Here is a 27771-nt window from a genome sequence, read left to right as displayed (position 1 = left end):
GGTCGGGGGGTGGGGTGGGGGGAGTTTCTTGGCCTATCTAATGCTGAACTGTCTTTCACCACTGAAGACAAGGGTCACTCAAGTAACCCTTTCCTTCCTTCCTTCCTTCCTTCCTTCCTTCCTTCCTTCCTTCCTTCCTTCTCTTTTACCTTTTCAAATGAATATTCTTTATCATTGTTGTTGTTATTATTGTTATTATTATTAATTATCTCATACAACCCAACTGCGGTTTGGTTTTCACTTCCTACACTTCTCTACCCCCCCATAACCCTCTCCCCCTCCATTTCTCTTCAGAAGAGAGCAGGCCTCCCTGTAATATCAACTGAGTGCAACATAACAAGTACAAAAAGACTAGGCATTAACCCTCATATCAATGCTGGACAAGGCAATCCAGTGGATAGAAAAGAGTCCCAGGAACAGGCAAGAGAGTCAGAGACACTCCCCCAAAGGAATAATCTTTACTGGGCAGTGTTCTAAATGTTCTTAATGAAAAACTCTGTTTTTTTTTTTTTTTAAAGCATAGCATATTTTTTTAATTAGGTATTTTCCTCATTTACATTTCCAATGCTATCCCAAAAGTCCCCATACCCACCCTCCCACTCCCTACCCACCCACTCCCCCTTTTTGGCCCTGGCATTCCCCTGTACTGGGGCATGTAAAGTTTGCAAGTCCAATGGGCCTCTCTGTCCAGTGATGCCCGACTAGGCCATCTTTTGATACATATGCAGCTAGAGTCAAGAGCTCCGGGGTACTGGTTAGTTCGTATTGTTGTTCCACCTATAGGGTTGCAGTTCCCTTTAGCTCCTTGGGTACTTTCTCTAGCTCCTCCATTGGGGGCCCTGTGATCCATCCAATGACTGACTGTGAGCATCCACTTCTGTGTTTGCTATGCCCCGGCATAGTCTCACAAGAGACAGCTATATCTGGGTCCTTTCGATAAAATCTTGCTGGTGTATGCAATGGTGTCAGCGTTTGGAAGCTGATTATGGGATGGATCCCTGGATATGGCAATCACTAGATGGTCCATCCTTTCATCACAGCTCCAAATTTTGTCTCTGTAAGACATATTTTTATATATGAACATTATATTTTTTCATTTTTAATAGTATATGTCTATATAAATTAAAAATGTTATTGTGCTATTGGATGAATGCATGCTATTTTAAGCAAGATAGAAACAAATGGAATTGTACTTCAAATCCTGCTCCCAGCTTCGTAGCCATCTTGCTGAGCATTAGCTAAGCTTCTCTTCTCTGTGTAATGTTTTCTTTTTCACTCAACCTTGAAATTATAGTCATTTGGGCCCTTCTATTATTCTGAAACAGATAGCTAATGCCAAGAATATTTCAAATGAGAAAGGAGGATTTTCAGAAGGGAGACAATTTAGCTTAGGCCTAATAGCTATGATTGTGATTAAGTAGAGTGCCAGTAACAAAGTGTTCAGCTGTCCAAAAAACAGTCTGCGAATTCCCCTAACTGAGAATTATACGTTATCAAAGTTAAGGTCAATGTTAGGTCCCTATAACATCTTATTTATACATTTTCTGTGCATGTCATATGGTGATCTAATGATCCAATGAATAAATATGGTAATCATATGTTAAAATAATATACAATGTAAATTTTAAAAATTGTTAATCTTCTAAAACATTGTCCATTAAACATACATCCATTTTAAAATTGTAATCTGCATTTCACAGATAATTCCATTTCTGTAATATTTATAACAGTATATTACTACTTTAAATTAACAGAGGAACATTAGTGAAATTCTTGGGGTGATCAGTAAAATGTCCATTTATGACAGGCTAACGTACATAAGTAAACCATAATAATAAACAGGAAAAGCAGGTATCATTAAATTACCTCCAAGGAATTCTCTAGCTGGAAATTCATATTTTCCTCTAAGTCAGTGATTCTCAACTTGTGGGTCATGACTCTCTCAGATGTCTAATAATTCTTTCAGAGCCGTAACCTAAGACCATCGGAAAACACAAGTGTTTGTACTGTGATTCATAACAGCAATAAAATTATAATTATGAAGTAGCAACAAAAATATTTTATACTTGGAGATCACCAGAATATCTCCGTATCATCCATTAGAACCATATTAAAGTTTTATCACATTAGGATGCCTGAGAACCACCTTAAGTGTTAAAATGGAAAATTAGGGCCTAGATAGATAGCTCTATGGTCAAGAATTCTTGCTCCTACAGAAGGTAAATTCCCACAACACACACAGAGGCTGTCAACAGTCTTTAATAGCAGTTTCAGGGAATTCACCAACACCCTCTCTGGCATTCACAGCTATTACATGCATGTGTGGTATAAATACACATACATAAACATCACACACACATATGTATATATATATATATATATATATATATATATATGTGTGTGTGTGTGTGTGTGTGTGTGTATGTGTGTAATATATATATATATTACACACACACACACACACTCATACATATACATGCAGGAAAAATACTCATTAAAATAAAAATAAATGTCTGTTTTAAGAAAATAAAAGAAAAATCAGAAATCAAAATATCTGTACAAAGTTTCCTTTGAGAAAATATTATAAGATAAATATACTGATACTTTATAAAATTGACTAAAATGACAAACAAAAAGAAATAAACTGGGGAAATACTTGAAATATTTAAACATGTAAAACTTCACTACAACCAATCAGACTTAATATATTATCTAATCTCACTTAAAAATGTAAAAAGGTGCTAAAGGAAGATAGCTGATCAAATTATAGAAAATTCAGCTTAGAGTTTTGAAAACTATAACTGAAATTATAATTCTCAGTTCTTTTCAATCTCAAATGTTTTGAGCTATTTAAGGACACACACATAACCAAGATTAAGACTAATGCCACGTAAGGCTACAGTACTCCTTGGGATTTTATTTATAATTGAAGAATACTATAAACCTTTTTATGCAGATTTATAAATATACTATATTTCATATATACTGATTGTGTAATCATTGTAAATATATGTGATGATTTAGACAGTCTTACATATTAAAATCTTTATAATATTACATAAAGTAAATGCATAATGCATACACAGATAGTATAATGACCATGAATATAGGAAGAAAATTTTTCAATGGATATGTGTAATATATCTAGAATGACTCAAAAATTTAAAAATATTAAGGATGACTACTTCTGCATACATTACAGATGTTTAATTCTGTCCTGACTTTGTATTTCTGGCCTACCCAGTTCTCAACAGTACGTGTTATATTAGTTAGTTTTTCTTTGTTCTGACAAAATACTTTGCCAAAGCAACTTGAGGAGGACAGACATGGTTTTGATTATCCGTTATGGTGGAGAGGTCGTGGCAGCAAGAACAGAGGCCGCTATCAGGAAGCAGGATGAATGGTGGTGCTAAACCCAGGGTCCTTCTGGGTAAATCCATGACTCCAGCCCATGGGTAAATCCATGAGTCCAGCCCATGGGTAAATCCATGAGTCCAGCCCATGGGTAAATCCATGACTCCAGCCCATGGGATTGATTAGTCTTCCCTCTCTGGTTTAACATCTCTCGAAACTCCGTCACAGTTACACTGTGATGTGTACTGTGAAATGTACTTGTGAGCGATTCTAAATTCAATCAAATAGACAGTATAAATTAGCCTTTACAAGTATTTATTTGCTTCTACATCCGTATAACACAAAAATATATTCTAATGGCCTTTTTAAATTCTTGAATTTATATAAACCGGTTAAAATCTTTTTTTTTTAATTTTAGCATATCTATACATATATATGCCATAAATTCTATACTTGTCAGAAATAAAAGACACATATTTTTGCATCTATATGGCAATATTGTAAAAATGAGCTTTGAAATAAGCTCTCAAAACTTTTGGATTCATTATTCTAGTAACGTGTTAAATGAATTTTTAATAACATTATTTTATTGTTCTTGTAACTTCAGCTCACACAATAAAAAACACTTATTTTTCTGCTATGCTGCAAATATCATTAAAATATAAAAATCTGCCCCACTGCATAAATTCATTTTAAACTAGCACTATTTATTACATTTGACAGAGACTACCTGGGGCTTTCTTTGATAAAGAGTGAGGGCTTTTCATTTTCTTGTTTATCCGGTCTTATCTGATGCTTCAAGAAAACAACTGTAAATCTTTATTATTTCTTTTCCAGAGATAAGAAAAGGAAATGAAAAGACCTGTGTGTAGATTATGAATTGGTTTCTGATTCCAAATTGACACCATACTAATAATAGTTTCCTAATATTTCGTAGATGAAATTAAATTTTATATACACACTCAAATTATTAAAAATGAAAAATTTAACCTGTTTATATGAATTGCCCGTTTATTCAGAATTACACTCCTAGCTTTTAAGCAACAAACTCAGATCTGCTTCTTTTGACATGGGTAAAAAAAAAAAAAAAAAGATTGCCAGTTCAAAGACAAGGTATCACCCCGGGCATGCATTTTTGAGTGGCCTTGATGAGTTCTTTTCTTACTGTTCAGGAAGTCTTCCGTTGTTGCCAGTATAAAGGACATCGGAAAGTTAGTCTTCTCTCTTGCCCACATCCATGTAGCAGCAAATCCGATCATGCTTTCTTTGAAAAGTTTCTTGCAACTTCTTCCTTTTATCTTACATGAATTTCTGGTTTATAAACTGAGAACTGCCATCTCAACCTCTTCCTTAGTAACAGAAAACGTCATTTCTCCCTGCCTCGATTCTAATATATCCATCATATTCGCATATTTCTTATTACTTTTCTTTTTTACAGTCCAGTCATGGCCCCCCTCCCGGCTGCCCTCCCACAGTTCCTCATCCCATTCTCCCCCCCGCCCCCTATCTCCAAAAGGATGTCCCCACCACCAATCCTCCCTGGGACTCCTTGGGACCTCAAGTCTATCTAGGGTTAGGGTCGTCTTCTCCCACTGAGGCCAGACCCAGCAGTCCTTTCTCTGCTGTATGTGTCAGTGGCCTCAGACCAGGTCATGTATGCTGCCTGGTTGGTGGCTCGGTGTCTGAGAAATCTCATGGGTCTGGGTTAATTGAGACTGTTGGTCTTCCTATGGGATTGCCCTCCTCCTCAGCTTCTTTCAGTCTTTCTCTAACTCAACTACAGGGGTCCCCAACTTCAATCTACTGGTTGGGTGTAAGTATCTACTTCTGTCTCAGTCAGCTGTTTGTTGGGCCTCTTGGAGGGCAGCCATGCTAGGTGCCTGTCTGTAAGCACACCAATAGCATCAGTAATAGCGTCAGACCTTGGAGCCTCCCTTTCAGATTGATCCTAAATTGGGCCAGTCACGGGACCTCCTTTCACTCAGTCTCTTCTCCATTTTTGTCCCTGCTGTTCTTCCAGACAGAAACAATTCTGGGTCAGAATTTTTGACTGTGGGATGGCAATACCATCCCTCTACTTGATGTCCTGTCTTTCTACTGGAGGTGGACTCTACAAGTCCCCTCTCCCCACTGTTGGCCATTTCATCAAAGGTCCCGAGAGTCTCTCACCTGCCACATCTCTGGTGCTTTCTAGAGTGTCCCCCTACCTTCCACCGCCCCCCCCAAGGTTATATAACTTTAAATTGTGTCTGTTCATTGTGCTTTGGTCATTTAAGTGATTGCCTTTTCCCATGCCTACCACACTAGTCCAATATGTCTCTTGAGTTTGGGTACTTCTGGGATTTTGCTCTTTAAGGCTTTTCTTCTTCTATCACTGTGTTACAGAAGGGCCACACTTTACCTCTCAGCTTTTGACCCGCTGTTCTTCAATGTGATGCCGTCAAGAAAGCAGACTTGCTTGTTTCCCACCTCACTTGCTTCTGCTTCTCACTCCTTCTTTTCCCCTTCGTTTTGGCAGTGATTCATAATCATGTGCACATTTGAGGGTTGGAGCCTGCAGAGCCCATACTATGGCTGGGATTTGTGACTTCCTGACTCTGGAGCATTTTCTTGTAATAACTCTACACTGCTTTTTAACAATGACCCTGTAGTAATAACACATATATACTTCAGCAGTTCCAGTGCCCAAAGCAGTCATTGTGTTTACTGATGTAATTACAGCATTTTAGGACTATGAAGTTGCAAGTTCATATACTTGGGAGGACAAAAGTCACAGCGTTAGCAGTTTGATTCTTAACCTCCCAGCCTAGACCATTCTCTACATTTTATTATTATGAAGTTCATTGTGTCTAGATCATAATTTGAAAGTGACATGCATATCATTATTTTAATAATCATACAGGAAAATATATCCTAAAATATGTTTGTACTTTTAGTGAATCAATTCTACAATGCAAATATTATCTAATTTTTCCTTTATTTTGGGATGCAAATCCAAACACTTTATAAAAATAATCCATAATCACTACTGTTTATTTGTTTTCCTTCTTATAAAGAAGTTATTTCCATATTTAAGAAATATTCAGTAATATCTTTAAAATATTAAAATTTAAATATTTAAATATTTGAAAATTTTAAAGTAAAATAGTTATATTCTATGACTTCTCTTCCCCCTTGGGAATGCTGACATTGGACTTTCTGACATTCATATGCAACTTTAGATTTTGAGAGCCTACATCTTCAGATTTAAATTCTCTTTCATATACATGCATATATTATGATATGTATAATATGTGTGATATATTCCATATATATATCACATGTTATATATCCATCATTTTATATATATGTAATATATATACATATATCAACATCTCTTTCTCTCTCTCTCTCTCTCTCTCTCTCTCTCTCACACACACACACACACACACACACATATATATATATATATATATATATATCACTTACACTTAAATATCTCTGATTTTGTATTAAATGCTTGTGGTGGTTTGTTTTAGTTGTCACCTTGATAGAACCTGGAGTCACCCAGAAAGAAAGCTCATCTCCATTAAGTTGACTTCTCTGTGGCTGTTTGTCTTAATTATGTTAATGGATGTGAGAAGACACCATGGGCAGCAGCAAACCTCAGATTTAAGTCTTTAAGTCTTAGACTGTATTATTGCATAAAGTCATCCAAGTATTTAAAAATTTTAAATACTGATTATTCATGCATTAATTTATCTCTCTGATCAGTGTAGATGTGATGTAAGTAATGTTTGAAGAACTTTCCCTCTTAAATCTATGATGCTGTATAATTTGAAATTGTGAACAAAAATAAAACCTTTGCTCTCTATTTTGCATTTTTGTCCAGGTATTTCATCACAGCAATAGAAGGACACTAAATATCCATCTCTATTTTTATGAAAGCATGGGGCTGTTTCTAAACACACCTAGTGTATTGTTCTAAAGAGTTGGTGATGGTGCACTGATCTCAAGAATGTGAATAGATATTTTAAATGCTTATCTCTCTTGCTTTCTACTGACAAATTCATTGTTGAGTTTGCTTTCAGTGTTATTAACATGTTTTTTTTTTAAATTCTGAATTGCTTTTATATGGAGCCAACTATACACAGGCTTTAATTAAGAATTCAGAATAAAAACATAGTTTGGTAAGAAATTGGGGCATGGCTCAAGACCTGTGTAGTACATCAAACTAGTGTCTTAAGGACAGGAATACAGTAGGTGTGGTATTCATAAATCAAATGCAGCACTCACTATTCTACTCATGATCAGTGATTACTGTCAGCAAGAAGAATTAAGCCAGAAAGTGACTGCTAATGATCTATTTATAAAAGCTGGCTTTGATCGAGTGCTTCTTAAAGTCAGGATATTTTCCCCTGGTAGCATGAAAAGCAACCATGGATAAAATAAACAAGCCTCTCAGCTATCAGGAACTGCTATAATGTTTTTTCTGTAAAGATAAAAGGAGATAAATTAATTGAATGAATAATATATAGAATGATGGTAGTTGATAATATAAGAGGCAAGGGTAAGAAGGTAATATGACATATGTGTGCAGTAAAGGGTGTGATAATTTTTTAAAAGACTAAGTCAGACCTCATTGAGAAGGCCACATCCCTGCAGCATAAATATATGCATACGCAAGCACCCAGATTATGAATATCATTTTATCACTGAACCTTTTCATTCATTTCAAATGTTTGCCCAGACCATTGTCTCAAGAACACTCCAATATTGAGAAATATAAGATTCATGGCAATGTTTTCTTAATAATTTTACAATATATAATCAAGCCATTCAAATTTGAACTAACATATTTTACAAATGCACTTTTTGTTTTAGCTTTTAGTAAAATCAACCTAAAAACAAAAATCTTAAAACTCAATACTTAGTGAAGATTTTCGGTAGAAATTAAGAATGAGGTCACCGCAGTAGGCAGTATTTTGATTATAACCAAGATGGGTTAAAAGAGAAGTGTATCCAGAGAAATAAGTAACCGACATAATTCCTTTATATCATTAATAGAAATTAAATAAGGTGCCAAATTGAAATTAAAGTTACTTTTGAATGCCTGAGGTTAAAATATCCATTCTCTATTAAAACAATATCTCTTTACTGTACACGCTAAGGTAGGGCAGTTAGCAGAGCAACCTGAATAGCCCAAGAGCTGACCAAGGACCTGCTATGTGAAGTGGGCTATGTCCAACACAGGGGGATACTGAACAGTGACCTACCAATAACAGGGATCACCAGGCTAACTTTTCCTTCTGTAACATGTTTCAAATTCTTTGAAATGATTATAACAATTACTCAGCTAATACTTCTGAAGTCTCTATTATAAAATAAACACAGTACATTTGTACCCAGCACATTTCAAAAATGTACCCAGGGGTGATTGTGGCCACAGTTGGCTTTACCTTGTTTCTAAGTGAAAAAGTAGAATATCTCTCCAAGCACTTTCTCATTCATTTGATATTCTAATAGGTTGACAAGGAGGAGTCTGCCTAATGGTTAACTGGTTACATTTTTATTTAATAGACTGTATAATTTTTGTATTACTAGCATGCATTTCTGAGTTTCAACATGTGTATGAAGCCCACCAACAGAGAAGTCCCTTTAACCACTGGACATCACTTAATTATCAAAGAAATGGGAACATGCAGCACATAGCTTTCTAAGTGTGCTTTCATACACACACACACACACACACACACACACACACACACGGCTTTCAACAGATCTATGTCATGGAGTGTATCAATGCTTATTCCTTTAAACTGTGAAGAAAAAGGATGCCAAGACAAATGTTTTCTAAATAAACTTTTGTTCACAAGTCCAGTACTTTAAGATGAAGTGCTAGCTACCAACAGTATTAGTCTAAATAATCACTTAGATTTAAAACATTTGTTGACAACATTTGAAATTATTTCAAACTATTAAAAACTTCACTGATGGCCTATTTTCTTTTTGGTTGGGTTAATCAGCTTAACTCTGCATCTAGGCAGATCTGGATCCAATCACACATTGTTTAGTATGTGAGACATTGGGTGAGTTACTTAGTGTAATTGTGTCTTAGTTTCCTTGTCTATAAAATACAGAAATGATCTTATATTCATTGCTGCTGGGTTGCTGCAAGAAGTAGTTACTAGAAAGCACAAAGAAGAATATCTAGTTACTAGTGAGGACTTTATATACACTAGGTGACAGTTAGCTAGCATGTTTACATATTGAAAAATTTAAAGTTCTTCATATTCTTTTGAGGTGTTTGAATTTTTTCTTTGTACATTATTTAGTAAGATTCTTTGGTTTTTTCAAAAATATTTATCATTATTATTTATTCATTTGTTCTTCATGGAGTAATAATTTTAAGTGTTAATCCATAAACTGTATGTTTTTTTTCAATTTACTCTCAGGTCACACTTTCAATGAGAAAAATTGTTTCATAATGTCTAGTTGTTATCTTTATGATCCTGATCAGTTTGTGATTTGAAAACCTCTTCTAAAGAATGGAACTTCATATTTTCAGTGGAGTCTTCAACTTATCATTCTGGGATGATTTGGAATTTAATTTAGAATTTGATGTAAAATCCTAATTTCATATTTTTCATGCCAAGGAGTTCTTGACACTTGCTAAAAAATTTACCAGCCTTTTAAATATTTATTCTTCTATTTCTAGTATGATTTAGTGCATGCTCATTCTTTTTTTTTTTTTTTTTTTTTTTTTTTTTTTTTTTTTTTTTTTTTTTTGGTTTTTCGAGACAGGTTTTTTCTGTCCTTGGCTGTCCTAGAACTCACTCTATAGACCACACTGGCCTCGAACTCAGAAATTCGCCTGCCTCTGCCTCCCAAGTGCTGGGATTAAAGGCATGTGCCACCACACCCAGCTGCATGTTCATTCTTTAACATTCTCCCTGGTCTGAAGGATGATAGCAACACTGTTGTCATGACTGGATGTTTCTGTTATCATTGTTATAATGAAAAGCTTTCAACTTGGTCTCATATTGGTATGCCAAGTATATTGGAGTAGCCATATGGAAAGGAAATGTTAAACTTCCTGTATTCACAGCAGACATAAGTGGAGATACATGCAGAAATAACATAAAGGAAATTATTTTTAAAACTTAAGACCTTCACCCTGGAGCACCACAAAAGCAATCAGTGAACCTGATAAGATTATGCCATACAAAACCAAGGTTTAAAATTTGATTGTATTTGATATACAAATAATAACAGCAACAAAATCAAACATGGACATTTAAATTTTCACCAGCTGCCATGATATAACACAGCGTATTTTTTTCAAAGCTCTGGGATTCAAAGAATTAATCATTGCATAAAGAAAGAAAGCAAAAAAAAAATGTTGAAAACTATTCCTTGCTTGTGGATTGAGAGAGGATGTCAATTTCCCAGTACATTTTCATATTTAATAAAATGCAGACCAAGTAACCGGAAGCTCCTCACTGGACGCGTAGAAGCTGCTTCTGAAATCATATGCAAATGCTAAGGACAAAAATAGCTACAGCAGTTTTGTAAAAGATGCATGAATCTGGTGGACTCACATGATCTTTTTCTAAGGCTCCGGCATGGTGGTAACATCCACTAAAATGTTCACAGAAACCAAAGCAATAGGGAACCTTGAAATAAACCAACATGCATATAGCCACTTGTTTATTATCATAAACATACCAAGGAAACTAAATTAATAAAAGACAGGAAAGGCCATAAACCTATACATTAAGCCAATAACTTGATCTAGATTTTATGTTGTATACAGTTAAGGAATTTGGCATTCTACCTAATTTAAAGCTATGAGAAACATAAAATTCATAAAAATGGATGGTAGAAACCTGTAATCTGGAGCAAGACTGTTTTAATAGAAAGAAGATTATGAACTATTCACAGTTAATTACTTTATTTTATCAAAATTACAAACTTTACTCTTGCAACAGTAAGGCCATGGGATTTCTGCAATAGTTGTTTCTTCAGCTAAGAGTGCAAAATTGGGGCTTAAGGGGTGGCTCAGTTTTCAATTGCCTGCAGTGAAAACTCAGATCTCTAACACTCAAGTGATATTCAGGTTTGGTGTTTGGCTTCTGAAACCCCAGCACTGGAGAAAGAAAATAGTTCTCAGGATATTGTTGGCCAGCCAGACTAGATGTAATGTGAGCCCCAGGTTCAGTGAGAAATCCTATTAATAATATCCTGAATGGGCATCGTGGTGATGCCTGTAAGTTTATCAGGGAGATCTCTGTGAGTTCAGGCAGCCTAGTCTACATGGTGATTTGCAGTCCAGCTAGAGCTACATAGTGAGATCCTGTGTCAAATGGAAATAAAATTAAAAATAAGATGTAGAAACGGTCTATAAGGTACCCTAACTTTAACTTCTGGCCTATATATGGATTCTTAAAGGTGAATGCATCCACCACACCAGTACAGACACACACATACACACACACACACATACATGTGCACACATATATGCATACACATACACAGACACAAACACATACACACACACATACACCCACACACACAACATACACCCATACACACACACACACACACACACACACACACACACACACACAGACAAATACTAAGATAGACAGACAGACAGGGATAGAGACAAACAGACATAGACCCAGACAGACAGGAACAGATAGAGAATGCAAAATTACATATAGTCAATGGGAAATAGTTTGTAGTTTTATTTTCATTCGACATAGGACTGCTTTCTGACTTAGTAAACCAAAGACTATGTCCATGCAAAGACTTATACGTGAATGTTACTAATAATTTTATTTATAGTGTACAAGATAGAAATCCTACAACATATACATAAAAAATATGTGAGTAGCAATCCCACAATTTATGAAGTTGTCATAGATTGTGAAGGTAAAATTCAGTAGAACTATAGATGTGCAATTTGTCAGAAATAATGAGGTGCCTTTTTGTAGAATATAGTTAAGGACACTTAGTAGATCTTAATGCAATTAAAAGTGGAAGGATGGGAAAATATTTGATGAGATTTGAGACCTACTACTCAGAGCTAATTATGCTGATAATTCTTTCATTAAAAACTTTTTCTATTAAGATTTTTTTCAACTTAATTAAATGTGTGACAATCAACAGAATTAATTGCATCGTTGCTATCAAGAGTTCTGTTATCTACAAAATCAATGAAGAAAGCCAAATGTCATGGAAACTTAAGATTAGAAAAATAACTCCTTTATCTTTCAAAAGGATTATTTTAAGTTTGCTTTAAAAAGAACTGTTTTGAGCAAAACTTTGCTCAAAACTTTCACTTCATACTCTCTGAGAAGAGATGTCTCATAGGTGAAAGGCACTTGGTGCTCTTTTATCAGATCCAGGTTCAATTCCCAACATCCATATGGCAGTTAAAAGCCTTCTGTAATTTCAGTTCTGAAGATCAGATACACATTTCTGGCATTTCTGGCAACACACACACACACACACACACACACACACACACACACACACACGGCACACACATATAGTGAAATTAAAACATGTACATACATACAATAACAATTAATAAATCATTCATTTATTATTGAACTTAACCTAGTTTAAAGTCTCCCAGTAGAAGCAGGATTTTCAAAAGCAAAGCTTCTTTTAGCAATATAATTTAGAGGCTTAGTCAACAACAGACACTACATTATCTACTGGGTCTATAAAGATAAATAAAGCACAGTTCATTATTCATAGTATGAGAAAGAAGGCAGAAAACACACGCTTAAAAATGGAGGGTCATCATGATGAAGATGAAGCAGCAGCCTGATTAGCATAGTATCCCACCTGCTCACTACTGCCATGGTCATCCTGAAGATACCAACCCTTCAGAGGACTTTCACACTATCTCTTTTTACTAATAATCCCCATCACTGCTCTTACTAGTTCCTATCAGATCCATTTATCACAGTTGCTATTCCCAGTAAACAGTGAGTTGTTTGGGAAAAAAATGTAGTTTATACGTCACAGTGAGTGAGAATACATTCTTAGCAATATTTTTGAAATACGCATTGAGTAAAAAGGAAGAATGTATAACAAAAGAGTGACCAGCCATGGTGACAACTTCACTGAAAATGAGGCTTCATATTTGATTTAGGATTGGCAAATAATACAGTCTTAGTTAGGGTTTCCATTGCTATGAAGAGACACCATAACCAAGGCAACTCCTATAAGGGACAACATTTCATTGGGGCTGGCTTACAGGTTTAGGGGATTAGTCCACAATCATCAAGGCAGTAGCATGGCAGCATACAGGCAGACATGGTGCTGGAGAAGAACCTGATAGTTCTGCATTTTGATTCAAAGGCAGGCAGAAGGATCCTGACTTCCAGGCAGTGAGCATGAGGTCCCAAAGCCCACCCTCAAAGTGACACACTTTCCCCAACAAAGCCACACCTACTCCAACAAGGCCACACCTGCTAATAGTACTACCCTCTGGGTCAAGCATATTCAAACCACCACAAATGCCAGTGAACTAAAAGAAGAATATTTGGGAAAAAAATAACATGAACTTCATAGAGTAGGTTTTGACAGGACACTCTTGAACCACAACAACAAAGACTGCAAGTAAGGCTAGCAACTCAGGTCTTGTAGTCAGGAAAGAACTGTAGGTTAGCTAATGATTGGAGTTACACAATCCTAGCCTTGATTCCATAGTTGTGGAAATATTGACCATTGCCAAAGAGGATCCTCTAAGGTAAGTTAACATAATGGAGGGCAAGATAATGAGTAAGTCAAAGTTCTCAAGAATAAAGAAATAATATAGGACCCAAAGGAGGCATGTGTAGATGACAGACAATGCAATGTTGGTCATAAACACATTTCAAGAAAGGACAGGAGAGGAAACAGAAAAGGGAACAGAAAAGTTCAAGGACGGTATGATGTTTGTAAAAATTGAATACATTCAATAGTCTATCCACCATGTGTAACCTGTGAGAGTAGTCAAATCCCCGCAGGATTCTTCTGTCCATTTTAGTCCCATTATATCAAGACTGACTTGAAATTTAGTTTTCATATCCCCTCTGTTGGTTCAGTGTGGACTTCCTTTCAGTTTTCAAGGAGGGATTGAAACTTCATGATATTATTGTATTAGTATTTCTATAAGTCTAACCTAAGGCTATTGTGTTGTACTGGGGCACTTAAAGGAGTATCTTATTGTTGTGATCATAGCAGATATAATGTTTTTAACACAATATTTGAAGCCAGTACTTGCATTTGATAAAAGCTATTGGTAAGGACTGAGAAGGAGATGTCTTAGCAGGCAAAGGTCCTTGCCCTAAAGCCTTAAGTTGTACGTGCCATCCCACCTAAGGAACTCAGAGAGTGGAACTCACTCACACTACTTGTTCTTTGATTGTTACTGGAAATTTTGGGTAGTCCCTCCATGGACACCATTTGCTATCACAGGATTCAGATACCCTCTTGGGGTTCTTAGTCTCATTAATAAGAAAATTATGAAGAGCCTCAAACAAAAGCCCAAGGAAAAGACTAAAAGAGTTTAAAAGAACTCAAGAAGGTGGACTTCAGAAAATCGAACAACCCCATTAAAAAATGGGGCTCAGAACTGAACAAAGAATTCTCACCTGAGGAATACCGAATGGCAGAGAAGCACCTGAAAAAATGTTCAACATCCTTAATCATCAGGGAAATGCAAATCAAAACAACCCTGAGATTCCACCTCACACCAGTCAGAATGGCTAAGATCAAAAATTCAGGTGACAGCAGATGCTGGCGTGGATGTGGAGAAAGAGGAACACTCCTCCATTGTTGGTGGGATTGCAGGCTTGTACAACCACTCTGGAAATCAGTCTGGCGGTTCCTCAGAAAATTGGACATAATACTACCAGAGGATCCAGCAATACCTCTCCTGGGCATTTATCCAGAAGATGCCCCAACTGGTATGAAGGACACAGCTCCACTATGTTCATAGCAGCCTTATTTATAATAGCCAGAAGCTGGAAAGAACCCAGATGCCCCTCAACAGAGGAATGGATACAGAAAATGTGGTACATCTACACAATGGAGTACTACTCAGCTATTAAAAAGAATGAATTTATGAAATTCCTAGCCAAATGGATGGACCTGGAGGGCATCATCCTGAGTGAGGTAACACATTCACAAAGGAACTCACACAATATGTACTCACTGATAAGTGGATATTAGCCCCAAACCTAGGATTCCCAAGATATAAGGTACAATTTGCTAAACACATGAAACTCAAGAAGAATGAAGACTGAAGTGTCGACACTATGCCCCTCCTTAGAATTGGGAACAAAACACCCATGGAAGGAGTTACAGAGACAAAGTTTGGAGCTGAGATGAAAGGATGGACCATGTAGAGACTGCCATATCCAGGGATCCACCCCATAATCAGCATCCAAATGCTGACACCATTGCATACACTAGCAAGATTTTATTGAAAGGACCCAGATGTAGTTGTCTCTTGTGAGACTATGCCGGGGCCTAGCAAACACAGAAGTGGATGCTCACAGTCAGCTAATGGATGGATCACAGGGCTCCCAATGGAGGAGCTAGAGAAAGAACCCAAGGAGCTAAAGGGATCTGCAACCCTATAGGTGGAACAACATTATGAACTAACCAGTACCCCGGATCTCTTGACTCTAGCTGCATATGTAACAAAAGATGGCCTAATCGGCCATCACTGGAAAGAGAGGCCCATTGGACACGTAAACTTTGTATGCCCCAGTACAGGGGAACGCCAGGGCCAAAAAGGGGGAGTGGGTGGGTAGGGGAGTGGGGTGGGTGGGTATGGGGGACTTTTAGTATAGCATTGGAAATGTAAATGAGCTAAATACCTAATAAAAAATGGGAAAAAAAAAAGAAACTTGCTCTGGGCTGCTAGATCTAGATCTTGGAAGCTGCTTGGTGGACAATGCAAAAGTTAATGGAAACAACCCACACCGATTGTAAGTTGCATGGAGGTCAGCTTTGTGACAGCAGCAGATACATGGCAGGAAGTGGAACTTTGTGAAAGAATATAGAAGCCTAAAGAGTTCCCAAAAGCAGATGCTAAGCTCTGAGAGCACCTGGAAGAGCAAGACATAAATAAATAAATTAAATTAAAATTGGTAAACCTTTTTAGTTTAGTATATATAAGGCAGATGGGCCCAATAGAGCCTCTAGGTGGATTATAGGAACTGAACTAGGGAGAGGGGATTCTGGGAAGGAAGGGTAATTAAATGGTAATTGTTTTATCTATTTAGCATAGCTTATGGTAAGTTCACATTGCTAATACTGTTCTCACCTTCAGAGTGATGTCTTGGCCAGGTGGTAGACACAGTTGGATCAATCTTTCATGTTTGTGTAACTTGTAATGTTAGATTACTATCTAAGTCAGAGACATAGCTTTTATTAATGGACCCACATAAAGACCTGATAAACAATATGGTATCATGAACTCCACACATGCACCATGGCATATCCATGCACGCGCGTACACACACACACACACACACACACACACACACACACACATATGCATACATACACATACACACATGCACTCAAACACATGACATGCACATACTCACATACTTATGCATGCACATGTATGTGTATATGTAAGTAAATAAGTAAATATAAATGTCTTTTGCATGCCAACCCCTTATTAGATACAAGTTAACACTTTCAGGTAGTCTTTAACTTATCTCTTATTTTCTTGATAGGGTATATATACTTGTTAAGAAACTTGATGTTGAGTTTTAAATTGATACAGTGGTATTCAAAATACAATATTAATAACTTATATTCATATATTCAACATGACAAGTACAAATACTAAAAGAAATAATAAGTAAGCTATAAACTACAGTGAGGCCCATTGGACACGCAAACTTTATATGCCCCAGTACAGGGGAACGCCAGGGCCAAAAAGGGGGAGTGGGTGGGTAGGGGAGTGGGGGTGGGTGGGTATGGGGGACTTTTGGTATAGCATTGGAAATGTAAATGAGCTAAATACCTAATAAAAAATGGAAAAAAAACTGATAATTGTATCGACTTAGTTCTAAGTTGCAAATTACATGATCTATTTTTGCTAATTTATGAACCTAAAGCATGTTAGAAGGCTCTTTGAATTGGGAGATGTGGGAAATACAGGCTCTCTTCAGGCTCTTCGAAACCATGCATCCAAATTACGCTACCTCTAGTAAGTAATGCAGGTACTTTGGACTTGAAAACCCACCAATGCTTCTAGAGAAAAACTGAGTGACTCTGCCAACTGAGAAAGGATTCAATTCTGCTGATTTGTTTACTAAAGATGGGTATTTTTTTTCTCCCTTTTGGTGTAGAGAATAGACAGAACTACACTGCATGGCAGTTTTCTACAAGGAAGCTTAGACATGCGAGGCATTTGCTGATGCTGTAGCTAATAATATGGAAAGTTACAAAATAATATATAGGAAAGGTATTCATAAGATTTGGGCACTCATGAAAGTTGGGTATTTCTCTCATGGTATAAAATACACATTAAGATTTAATTGTTATTGATAATAGTCTGATTTATAAACATCTCTGCTAGTAATACATTATGTCAGTAAGTTCAATTTTCTTCTTAGATTTCTTTAGTGTCATATGAAACTAAGTAAGTCATTGTTATTTGCAACTTAGGATGGGGCTTCTATAGTCTATTCATTTTGTCCCCTTTATGATTTATTTGTGTTTTCATGATGAATATTTGAATAGTGTCTTCAATGTTTGGATCATTTGTGGAATGTGTTTAAAGCCATGTGTTCATTTCATGAGACTTACTTTTGCTTTATGTATAGTATGTATACCTATGGTGCATCAATTCATATATCAAAGCACAGATGGATAGTAATGTATCAACATGCTGGAATTCAGTCAGCAAATGAGCAGACAATGGTCTCCCTCTAACACACTGAAATCCCTACTGTCTTTCAAGTTATCTAGATATTCTGAAGTTTTTATGTGCCATAACTTCAAACACATTGACTGAATAATGGGGTCCAACCTAGCATGCACTTGGTTATTAATATAGCATATTTTATACTTATTTAGATAGCCAAACAAGTATGTGAAGAGGTTCATATCTTCATCTTATCCCTTTGGTAGATTTCCTTATGCACCCCATGAGACATGCTTTGTTTTGGAAGCTAGACCATAAAGGAGGAAAAACTTGTGATGGTTTAGCAGGGCAATGTAGTGACCAGATGTGATTATTTAAATTTTTTTTTCTGTTCATAAATAGTTTTGCATTCATGCATGCATGTATATCACATGGATAACTGGAATCCACAGAGGCCAGAAGAGAGTATCAGACCCCCCTAGAAGTGGATTTATAGATTGCTTTGAGCTGTCTTGTGGGTGCTGGGAACTGAGCTTGGGTCCCCTCCAAAAGCAGTGAGTCCTTTTAACAGCAGGGACATCTCTCCAGTCCCCCAACATGACCTTTTGTTTACTCACACAGAAGCAGCAGCTGAAGTTGTGTGGCAAAGGCCAAAAACAGGAATGCCAGATAGAAGGTTGTCTTGTGTTCTTTAGAATTGTGAGGGATAAGATGACTGGGTAAATTCTGATATTTAAACGAGATTGAATGGTTGTAATATTAAGATGGGGAAAGCGAGGAATGATTTTCAGATGCCTGGCTAAAGCAAACAGTTTTTGAACAAAGAATTACTTCTGGGGTACGTTATGATTCCAGGGTGTCTTTGTGGGTGGGGGCTGAGAGACTCAGCTGGCAAGTTACTCTTCTCTGTGTTTTTTATTCATGCTGCAAATGTTTACCTGAAACCCATGTCTTCCCGTTCTTCTGAAATACCAGTAGGGCTATTATTTAATAGATATGCAATTCTTTTTAATTATTATTAATCATTTTATTTGTTTACTTTCTAATGTTATCCCACCTCCCGGTTTCCCCTCCGTGAGTCCCACATCCCATCCCATTCCCCATCTCCCCTACTCCTCTTTGCCTCTATAAGGGTGCTCTTCCACCCACTCACCCACTTCCACCTTACCATTCTAGCATCCTCCCTACACTGGGACATCGAGCCTCCACAGGACCAATGACCTCCTTTCCCATTGATGTCCAATAAGGCCATTCTCTGCACATATGTATCTGGAGCCATGGGTCCCTCCATATGTGCTCTTTGGCTGCTTGTTTAGTCCCTGAGAGCTCTGGGTGGTCTTGGGTTAGTTGATATTGTTCTTCTCATGAGGTTCAATTCCTTTTAGCTCCTTCAGTCCTTTTCCTAACTCTTCCATTGGGGTCCCCGGGCTCAGTCTGATGGTTGGCTGTGAGTATTTGCATCTGTCTTAGTCAGATGCTAGAAGACCCTCTCAGATGTTCAGTTCTTATAAATATGTTTCCAAAGTGGATGTGGAGAAAATTGTCGCAATAGAAGATGCTTTTGTACAACAACACTGTGTGGAAATGTCGGGGGGTTCACATTGTTCATCCAGTGACTGGCTCATTGCTGCTTCATGTCTTTTCTTTAGCTGGGATGACAGCAGTTCTGTGAGCAGTGGCCTCAGTGACACACTTGATAACATTAGCACAGATGACCTCAACACCACGTCCTCCATCAGTTCTTACTCCAACATCACTGTCCCCTCCAGGAAGAACACTCAGGTGAGAGCCATCCTCTCTCTCTCCCCACTGATTCTGTCTATTTCTTTCTCCATTTCTTCTTTTGTAGAATTATGTTAAGTTATCGTCCAATTCTTTAATCTGAAGTATTTGCATAAGTCACATAAGCAGATATAATAAAGACCCACCAACACTGGAATCTGAAGTGTTTTTATTTTAGTCTTCCTGGAGTTGTATCTCTCAGAACTGTAGCAATGCCCATCCCAGCCTTTTTTGACAATCATAAGCAACTTCGGTAGATTCGCTGATGTCTAACCCAGAAAGACCCACATTGGCATTTTCCCTTCTTCTAATACTGATTTATTTAAAACTCAAGTTTAAGGACAGTCTAACATTTAATCTTTCTTGGTTAATCTAAAAAGAAAAAAAACCACAAACTACTGGGCTCACTTGTGACTGGTAAATCAAGAAAGAGCGTTGGATATATTCTATCTTGGCTTAGCTTCTTTTTTGGCCAACGTTTGTCATAGAAGAATCCCTTCCCGTGTGAAGTTTAATTAGGCTTTTCTGAACATTATTAATCCTGACATTCTCTAATATCTACAAAGGGAAACTCTATGGCTCAAATTGATGAAAGTAAGTGAGACCGTAGTTAAAAATAGAATCGTCTCTTGCGTTCTTCTGAAGTATAAATCAGTGCTTCATGGTTTTTTCCTTCCAGTTATCTGAAACTGCATTTCAGCTCTGGGTTCAGGCTTTATAGGTTTTCTTTCATGGGAAGGTTTTTCTTTACAGCTGAAAACAGATGCGGAGAAACGTTCGACAACAGATGAGACCTGGGATAGTCCTGAGGAGCTGAAGAAAGCCGAGGGAGATTGTGACAGCCATGGTGACGGAGCCGCCAAGTGGAAGGGTGCTACTTCTGGACTTGCTGAAGACTCGGAGAAGACAGGGCAGAAAGCCAGCCTGTCTGTGTCTCAGACAGGCTCCTGGAGGAGAGGCATGTCTGCCCAGGGAGGAACTCCAGCTACAGCTAGGCAGAAAACCAGCACAAGTGCACTCAAGACCCCTGGTAGGCTTGTCGCTTGGGATAGTCTCTGCTGAAGAGGTTTTGTTTTGGTTTGGTTTGGTTTGGTTTGGTTTTGGTTTTTCGAGACAGGGTTTCTCTGTGTAGCCTTGGCTGTCCTGGAACTCACTCTGTAGACCAGGCTGGCCTCAAACTCAGAAATCCACCTGCCTCTGCTTCCTGAATGCTAGGATTAAAGGCGTGCACCACCATGCCCACCTTCTGCAGAAGAGCTTTAATCTGTGATCCAGTTTGACATCTGTGTTCATGTGCATTAGATCTCCCTTTAATAACCAGGTTCTTCTTAATGATTGTATAGTCCACACACTTTGTCATATAGGCCCATGGCATTATGACAATCTGAGAGGCCTGTGGAGATCACACTCATAGCGTGGGGTTGCTATGTGCTGTATTTCACTCTGCGTCACTTTAGGTCATGGATAGGTACAGTATTAATTCTGAAAATATAATAACTGACCAAGACAGCTCAGTCAGTCAACTGGGTCTCAAGGGAGGGAGGGAGGACTGAAAGGACAAAGACAATTAGACAGCACTATAACGTGACTCCACCCAGTGCTGCGGCTGACAATTAGACAGCACTATAACCTGACTCCACCCAGTGCTGCGGCTGAAAGGGCTTATTTCTTTCCCAGTCTGCTTCTATACTATTTTAAGTACATGCAAATAATAAGGTTAGTTCTAGGTCATAAACAAAGTAGTTAAGGAACAAACAAATAGTAGACCAAAAGGCCTTGTGATTGCCGTATTCAGGGTCTTAATAAGACCCATCAAGATACAAAGAACACACACCTCAGCTATATCATCCTGAGACTACTTCCTGAGTCCTAACCTGATATCAAATTCCTGCCAAATTCCTAGACGGGGACCTGAAAGCTCTCCACAAATATCTCACTTTCCTGACTTGTTAATGAATATGTTTAGTATTGATTGTGTGAATTCCACTCCCTAGAACCACAAACCTGAGAGCTGAAAGCAGCCACACTAACCTGAGAGTTACAGTGCTCAGCATGGCAGCTTCTGTTCAGCTTGATGAAAGAAAAGAGTGAAAGAATCCTGCTCAATTGCACCATCCATCTTCTAGGACTCTCCCCATATTTTATAAATAGTGTCATCTGAAATGTGGTATCATGGGGCACTTCAGATAATATCATGATAAAGGTAGTGAGATTAACTTTGTGTCTAGTACTTAGCTAGAGAGGAAAGAGTGGCATCCCTCTGAGGCAACATTGTCATAAGATACAAGACTTTAACAAATATGGAAGTACCATGTTTACACTCTATCACCCCAAGTTCATCACAGTGCCTCTGACAGCCATGTTTTTTTCTAGCTTTGCACTCAATCCTCTCATTTTATTAGAGTGCATGCCTATTTAGATCTGAAACAAGAAATATTTCAGAACCGAGGTGATAGAAAGAGCTAAAGAGCATTCATGATTTACATTTGGCTTTGGACGTGTTCTCAGGTGAAAATATTCAAACGAGCATATTTGCGTGTTTCTCTTTAATCAGGGAAGACAGATGATGCCAAAGCTTCCGAGAAAGGGAAAACTCCTCTCAAAGGATCATCCTTGCAAAGGTCTCCTTCAGATGCAGGGAAAAGCAGCGGGGATGAAGGGAAAAAGCCACCGTCAGGCATTGGAAGATCGACAGCCAGCAGTTCTTTTGGATACAAGAAGCCAAGTGGTGTAGGGGCTTCCACTATGATTACCAGCAGCGGTGCCACCATCACAAGCGGTTCAGCTACACTGGGGAAAATCCCCAAATCCGCTGCCATTGGTGGGAAGTCCAATGCAGGAAGGAAAACCAGCCTGGACGGGTCCCAGAATCAAGATGATGTTGTCCTGCACGTGAGCTCGAAGACCACCCTCCAGTACCGTAGTTTGCCCCGCCCTTCTAAGTCCAGCACCAGCGGAATCCCTGGGAGAGGTGGCCACAGGTCGAGCACCAGCAGCATTGATTCCAATGTCAGCAGCAAGTCAGCTGGGGCCACCACCTCCAAACTGAGAGAACCGACTAAGATCGGCTCAGGGCGCTCGAGTCCAGTCACTGTCAACCAAACAGACAAAGAGAAGGAGAAAGTAGCAGTGTCAGATTCAGAGAGCGTTTCCTTGTCAGGTTCCCCCAAATCCAGCCCCACCTCTGCCAGTGCCTGTGGGACTCAAGGGCTCAGACAGCCAGGGTCCAAATATCCAGATATTGCCTCGCCCACATTTCGAAGGTAAGGGTATGTAAAGAGATGTTGGGAAAACATAAAAGGTAGTATATAGCATGTATTTATTCTGTACGAAACTATTTTCATGTATTCTAAATATTCTAAGATTCTGTATCTTATACTTGTCTAAAATATAGTGATTTTATTTTGCTGATTGCACCTGTTGCTAGTGTAAAAGCATTGCTCATTTAGAGAGTGGTTAGCCTTTCAGCTATACAGCCAGTGTGACACTAAAATACAGATACCACTTGTAGCGGGCATAAAACCACATGACTGACTATTCATAGAAATAAAGTGATAGCTTGTAAAGATATTTAGTGATTTCCACCTCTCCTTTCCAGAATTAAAAAAAGCAAATTGCATAGATCTTTATAAACACATTTACTTCTAGTGTATGTTATCTTGTTGACTCTTAATGAAATGGCAGTTATGAATATAGATGATATATTCTTTCTAACAGTTTATAAGAGACCAATTTATACAGTACCAGATCTTAACATAGTAACAATAACAGCAACAAAAACAACCCAAAAAGCTATCAAAGTATGGTCTGATTGCAGAATTTGAAAACATTTACATGTTTGACATAGGACAAGAACTCAGGAGTGAGGTGACTTTTTATAAGTCTTCATCAATGTCCTTTTACAGGAACCAGGAAGCATATCTGATATATGTGTCAGGATTATCACTTTATTAATTATGTGAAATTCTGTTTAGAAATCTACCTGATTTTAAATACTTTAATATAGTAGGGGTCAAAATTAGTTAATGAGTTAAGACAAGTTGTTAAATAATCCTGGCTCTGTTTTCTCATCTTCAAAATGATAGAGTATAATTTATCACCTCTTGTTAAATATTTCAGGTTTGTGTTTATTCTCTTGATAACTTTGATCTCTTAGAAGAGTCTTGAAGAATTTACATTAAGTAATCTTAGAAACATAACTATTTGAGAAACAGTAGTCAAATTTTGTCATTAGAAGTATTAACTCTGAAGAATGATTTGAAGTGACAGTTCTTAGAAAGAATAAATTATAGCTTGTAGCAAGAGTAAATATTTTCACTGCTTGTGTGAGAGCCAAGAGCGCCCTCTTGTGGCCCATTACCTATGAAACAATTTCTCATATTCGCCCTAGAAATCTTCCACTGCAGGAAATAATGGATTTCATTGCCTCTGAATTAGTAACCATTCTGCCATTTCTTCATACCATTTTATTTCCATACTTGCATAAATTTGATTATGTCATCTGCTTCATTTACAAAACTAAAATGTTTTCTGAGCTAAACTCCAGTAGCTAACTTAGTACAAATGGTATTTTTAAATCACTGCTATAAGTATATATATTTGAATAGCTCTGGCAACGGACGGAAATCCCTATGGTCTTTCCATGGGAAGATACAAACCAATCCATAAGTTGTCCAGCAATATCCAATATTTCCAGCCCAGCCAGTCAGGCCTCTTAAACATTACCTTACATATTTGAACCTTTCCTTAAATGTCCCCTTTAGACAATCTATTTTTTAAAAAGATGAAAATCCATTTAAGCATCATATATCGAATGCGTAGAAGTTGTTTCATTATAATGGTTCTGCAGATAGGTAATGCCAAAACGGCCAAAATATTTGATCACTAGAAGCGTAAAAGTCAAGTACAATCATGTTGACTTTTTTTCCAAGGTGGGTTCACTGCTGCCCACCTTGGTTCCAGGCCAGTGCTTACTTAAGATATCGTAAGTGATTTTTTTTTAATTTTTAATTTTTTAGTAGTTGGTTAATCAAAAGCCAGTCATGTCACCTTCAGGAACATAGAGGCTGGACGTGCTTGGCAGCTCACGACTCCAAAGCACACTTGGCTCTGTGGACTGAAACCCTAGGAAACGTGGATGTGAGTCTCTTGGAACAACTCAAGTTGTTATTTGTTTTTCTTTTAGGTTGTTCGGTGCCAAGGCAGGCGGCAAATCTGCCTCCGCACCTAATACTGAGGGGGCGAAGTCCTCCTCAGTAGTGCTCAGCCCTAGTACCTCTTTAGCCCGACAAGGCAGTCTGGAGTCACCGTCGTCCGGTACGGGAAGCATGGGCAGTGCTGGTGGGCTGAGTGGCAGCAGCAGCCCTCTCTTCAATAAACCCTCAGACCTAACTACAGATGTTATAAGCTTAAGTCACTCCTTGGCTTCCAGCCCAGCGTCGGTTCACTCTTTCACATCCGGTGGGCTTGTGTGGGCTGCCAATCTGAGCAGTTCCTCTGCCGGCAGCAAGGACACTCCAAGTTACCAGTCCATGACTAGTCTCCATACGAGCTCTGAGTCCATTGACCTGCCCCTCAGCCATCATGGCTCCCTGTCTGGACTGACCACAGGCACTCACGAGGTGCAGAGCCTGCTCATGAGAACGGGTAGTGTGAGATCTACTCTCTCAGAAAGGTGAGCTTTCCTGGAGGCATCCATGAGTCCTTATCCCCTTCTTCCTGCACTGTGACCACCACCCTACCCTACTAAATTCCCCCGATCCCCACTGTGACTAAAACTATGCGTTGACATAAAATTGAACTTAAATTTACAGTTAATATTGATGAGACCAGTCTTATTCTTCACTCTTATTATCAAATTTGCAAAGGTAAAAAATTATTATCAAATTTAAGATAGGGTGATTGGATAATTTGCTTAATACCAACATTTTTAGTGAATAGGCAACTTGCATAATATGTGCATAATATATAAATATTAAGGTATAAATATAAAGTATGCATTCATGCAGTGAGTGAGTGATATCTTCTCAAGACGTTTTTAATGGTTGGCTTGAGATTGAAGACAACACAGCTCCTTGGAATGATTAAATCTCTGTTAATGACCAAGTTCAAATGGATTCTACGGTTATGCTCTCTGAGGAGTATATTTGAGCAGCAGCCCTCTCTTCAATAAACCCTCAGACCTAACTACAGATGTTATAAGCTTAAGTCACTCCCTGGGCTTCCAGCCCAGGGAGTGACTTTCAAATTTTAATATTTGAAAATTTAAAATATAAGTTAAATCCCTTGTCAAGACATAGTCTGCAATGCCCAAGTTGTCCATTAACTAATTATTTCCAAGTATTTTCTTCTGGATTCTCTTGCCTTTGTGAAATTCAAAATTAGGAGTGAAATACGGCCTCGTAATGTTCTATCACCTCGGTGTACACTAAGAGTCAGCAAATGGCCCTTCCTCTACCTAGAAGTATCTGATACATAAATGAACCATTGATGCTCAGTACGTACTGTGAGGGTCTTGGAAGTACAGAGTGTATGCTTCCTCATTCATAAAAATTCTGAGCTGGGACAACTGGGCTCTACAGACTAAAACATACCCACTTCCCTTTTTGTTTGGTGATAACACCCATTGTAAAATGAACTGGTCCATCCATCCAAAGAATCAAGCTGTCAATTGCATCTCAGATTCTAGCTTCAGTCGTTACAAAGCGATCACACGCCATGGATAAAACTTATGACAAATAAACGTAATTATATTTAAAATGTATTAACAGTCTTATTTGAGTAAATGAATGTATCCTGGTTTTAGAAACACAATATATGAAGCATTACAAATTAGCTGACATCCAAATCAGACAAACAGGTCATACTTCATTAGCCATAATCAAGCTCCAAAATACAAATAATTTTAAAATTATAAACTTGAAAATATAATATTGATCGCGTATAGCTATCAATCTCTTCCTTTTGCATTCAAACAGTAAATACTAAGAAACATGGTCAGATGCATAGTTTTAATCAAGAACTTGTCAAATCAAAACTACATCTTAAGATCAACAAGTTTTATAGCTGTAGTGGAACTCAGTTTCAATAAATTCTTTCACAGTTTAGCTCCACTCTATAAATATGTTAATTATCGAAATATAGCAATAACTATATGGTTAGTTACTGTTTTAAAGCAAATCATTATTCTAGCTGTAGAATAATGGAAATCGATTAAGTTTTAACTGAATATAAAAAATATTGAAATACAGACTTCTAAAATATGATTTAAGTGTATTAGTGAATATTACATATATGGAGTGTGAATATCTCAATAACATATAAGGCTGACAGTAGCCAGATCCTTTCAGCAAATGGTTGCATTGAACATTCTTTTAATATTATGAAAACATGGTGTATATTCTTTATTTTTCCTGGAAGGAAAATTCAAAGTCTATCTGTATTTTAACTCTTAAGAGTTTAACCTTTAAGAGTGCATATGAGGAAGTGTGTGGTCTATTTAAGAAAATCTTATGTGCAGATCCTGACATAACTGCTCAGTTCATAACTAAATTGAAACTATAATATTGTGTTAAAGTGTGATTTTTTTTTAAAAATAAATTTGAGACACACATGATAGATATTGAGGAATATATAAGTTCTTGACTTCTCTTTTTATACTTTGATCTTCACATCCAAGAACTAATAAATAGTTCAGTGGGTTTTCATAATAATTCCAACTTTTACATATTATTCTTCCCTAAAATTTAAAAAGTAAA

The 27771-nt window shown here is 37.5% G+C and overlaps 1 protein-coding gene across 11 annotated transcripts in view; it reads left to right on the top strand.

Annotated features, from left to right (window-relative positions):
- The window catches only part of Nav3 (neuron navigator 3), a 774463-nt gene that overhangs the window by 665517 nt on the left and 81175 nt on the right, over positions 1-27771 (top strand). For 9 of the 11 annotated variants that reach the window (NM_001368815.1, NM_001081035.2, XM_017313946.2 and 6 more), the window contains 4 exons: positions 19882-20014; positions 20768-21044; positions 22569-23277; positions 25200-25688. In NM_001368815.1, coding sequence (NP_001355744.1) covers positions 19882-20014; positions 20768-21044; positions 22569-23277; positions 25200-25688 — 1608 coding nt within the window. The remainder of the gene's footprint in view (positions 1-19881; positions 20015-20767; positions 21045-22568; positions 23278-25199; positions 25689-27771) is intronic. The other 2 variants (XM_006513680.3, XM_006513679.3) reach the window with 1 other exon arrangement.

The sequence above is a fragment of the Mus musculus genome, chromosome 10, assembly GCF_000001635.26.
Source record: "Mus musculus strain C57BL/6J chromosome 10, GRCm38.p6 C57BL/6J".
Lineage (NCBI taxonomy): Eukaryota > Metazoa > Chordata > Mammalia > Rodentia > Muridae > Mus > Mus musculus.
Note: the sequence above shows the minus strand (reverse complement) of the source record. Positions and strands in the feature narration are given on the sequence as shown.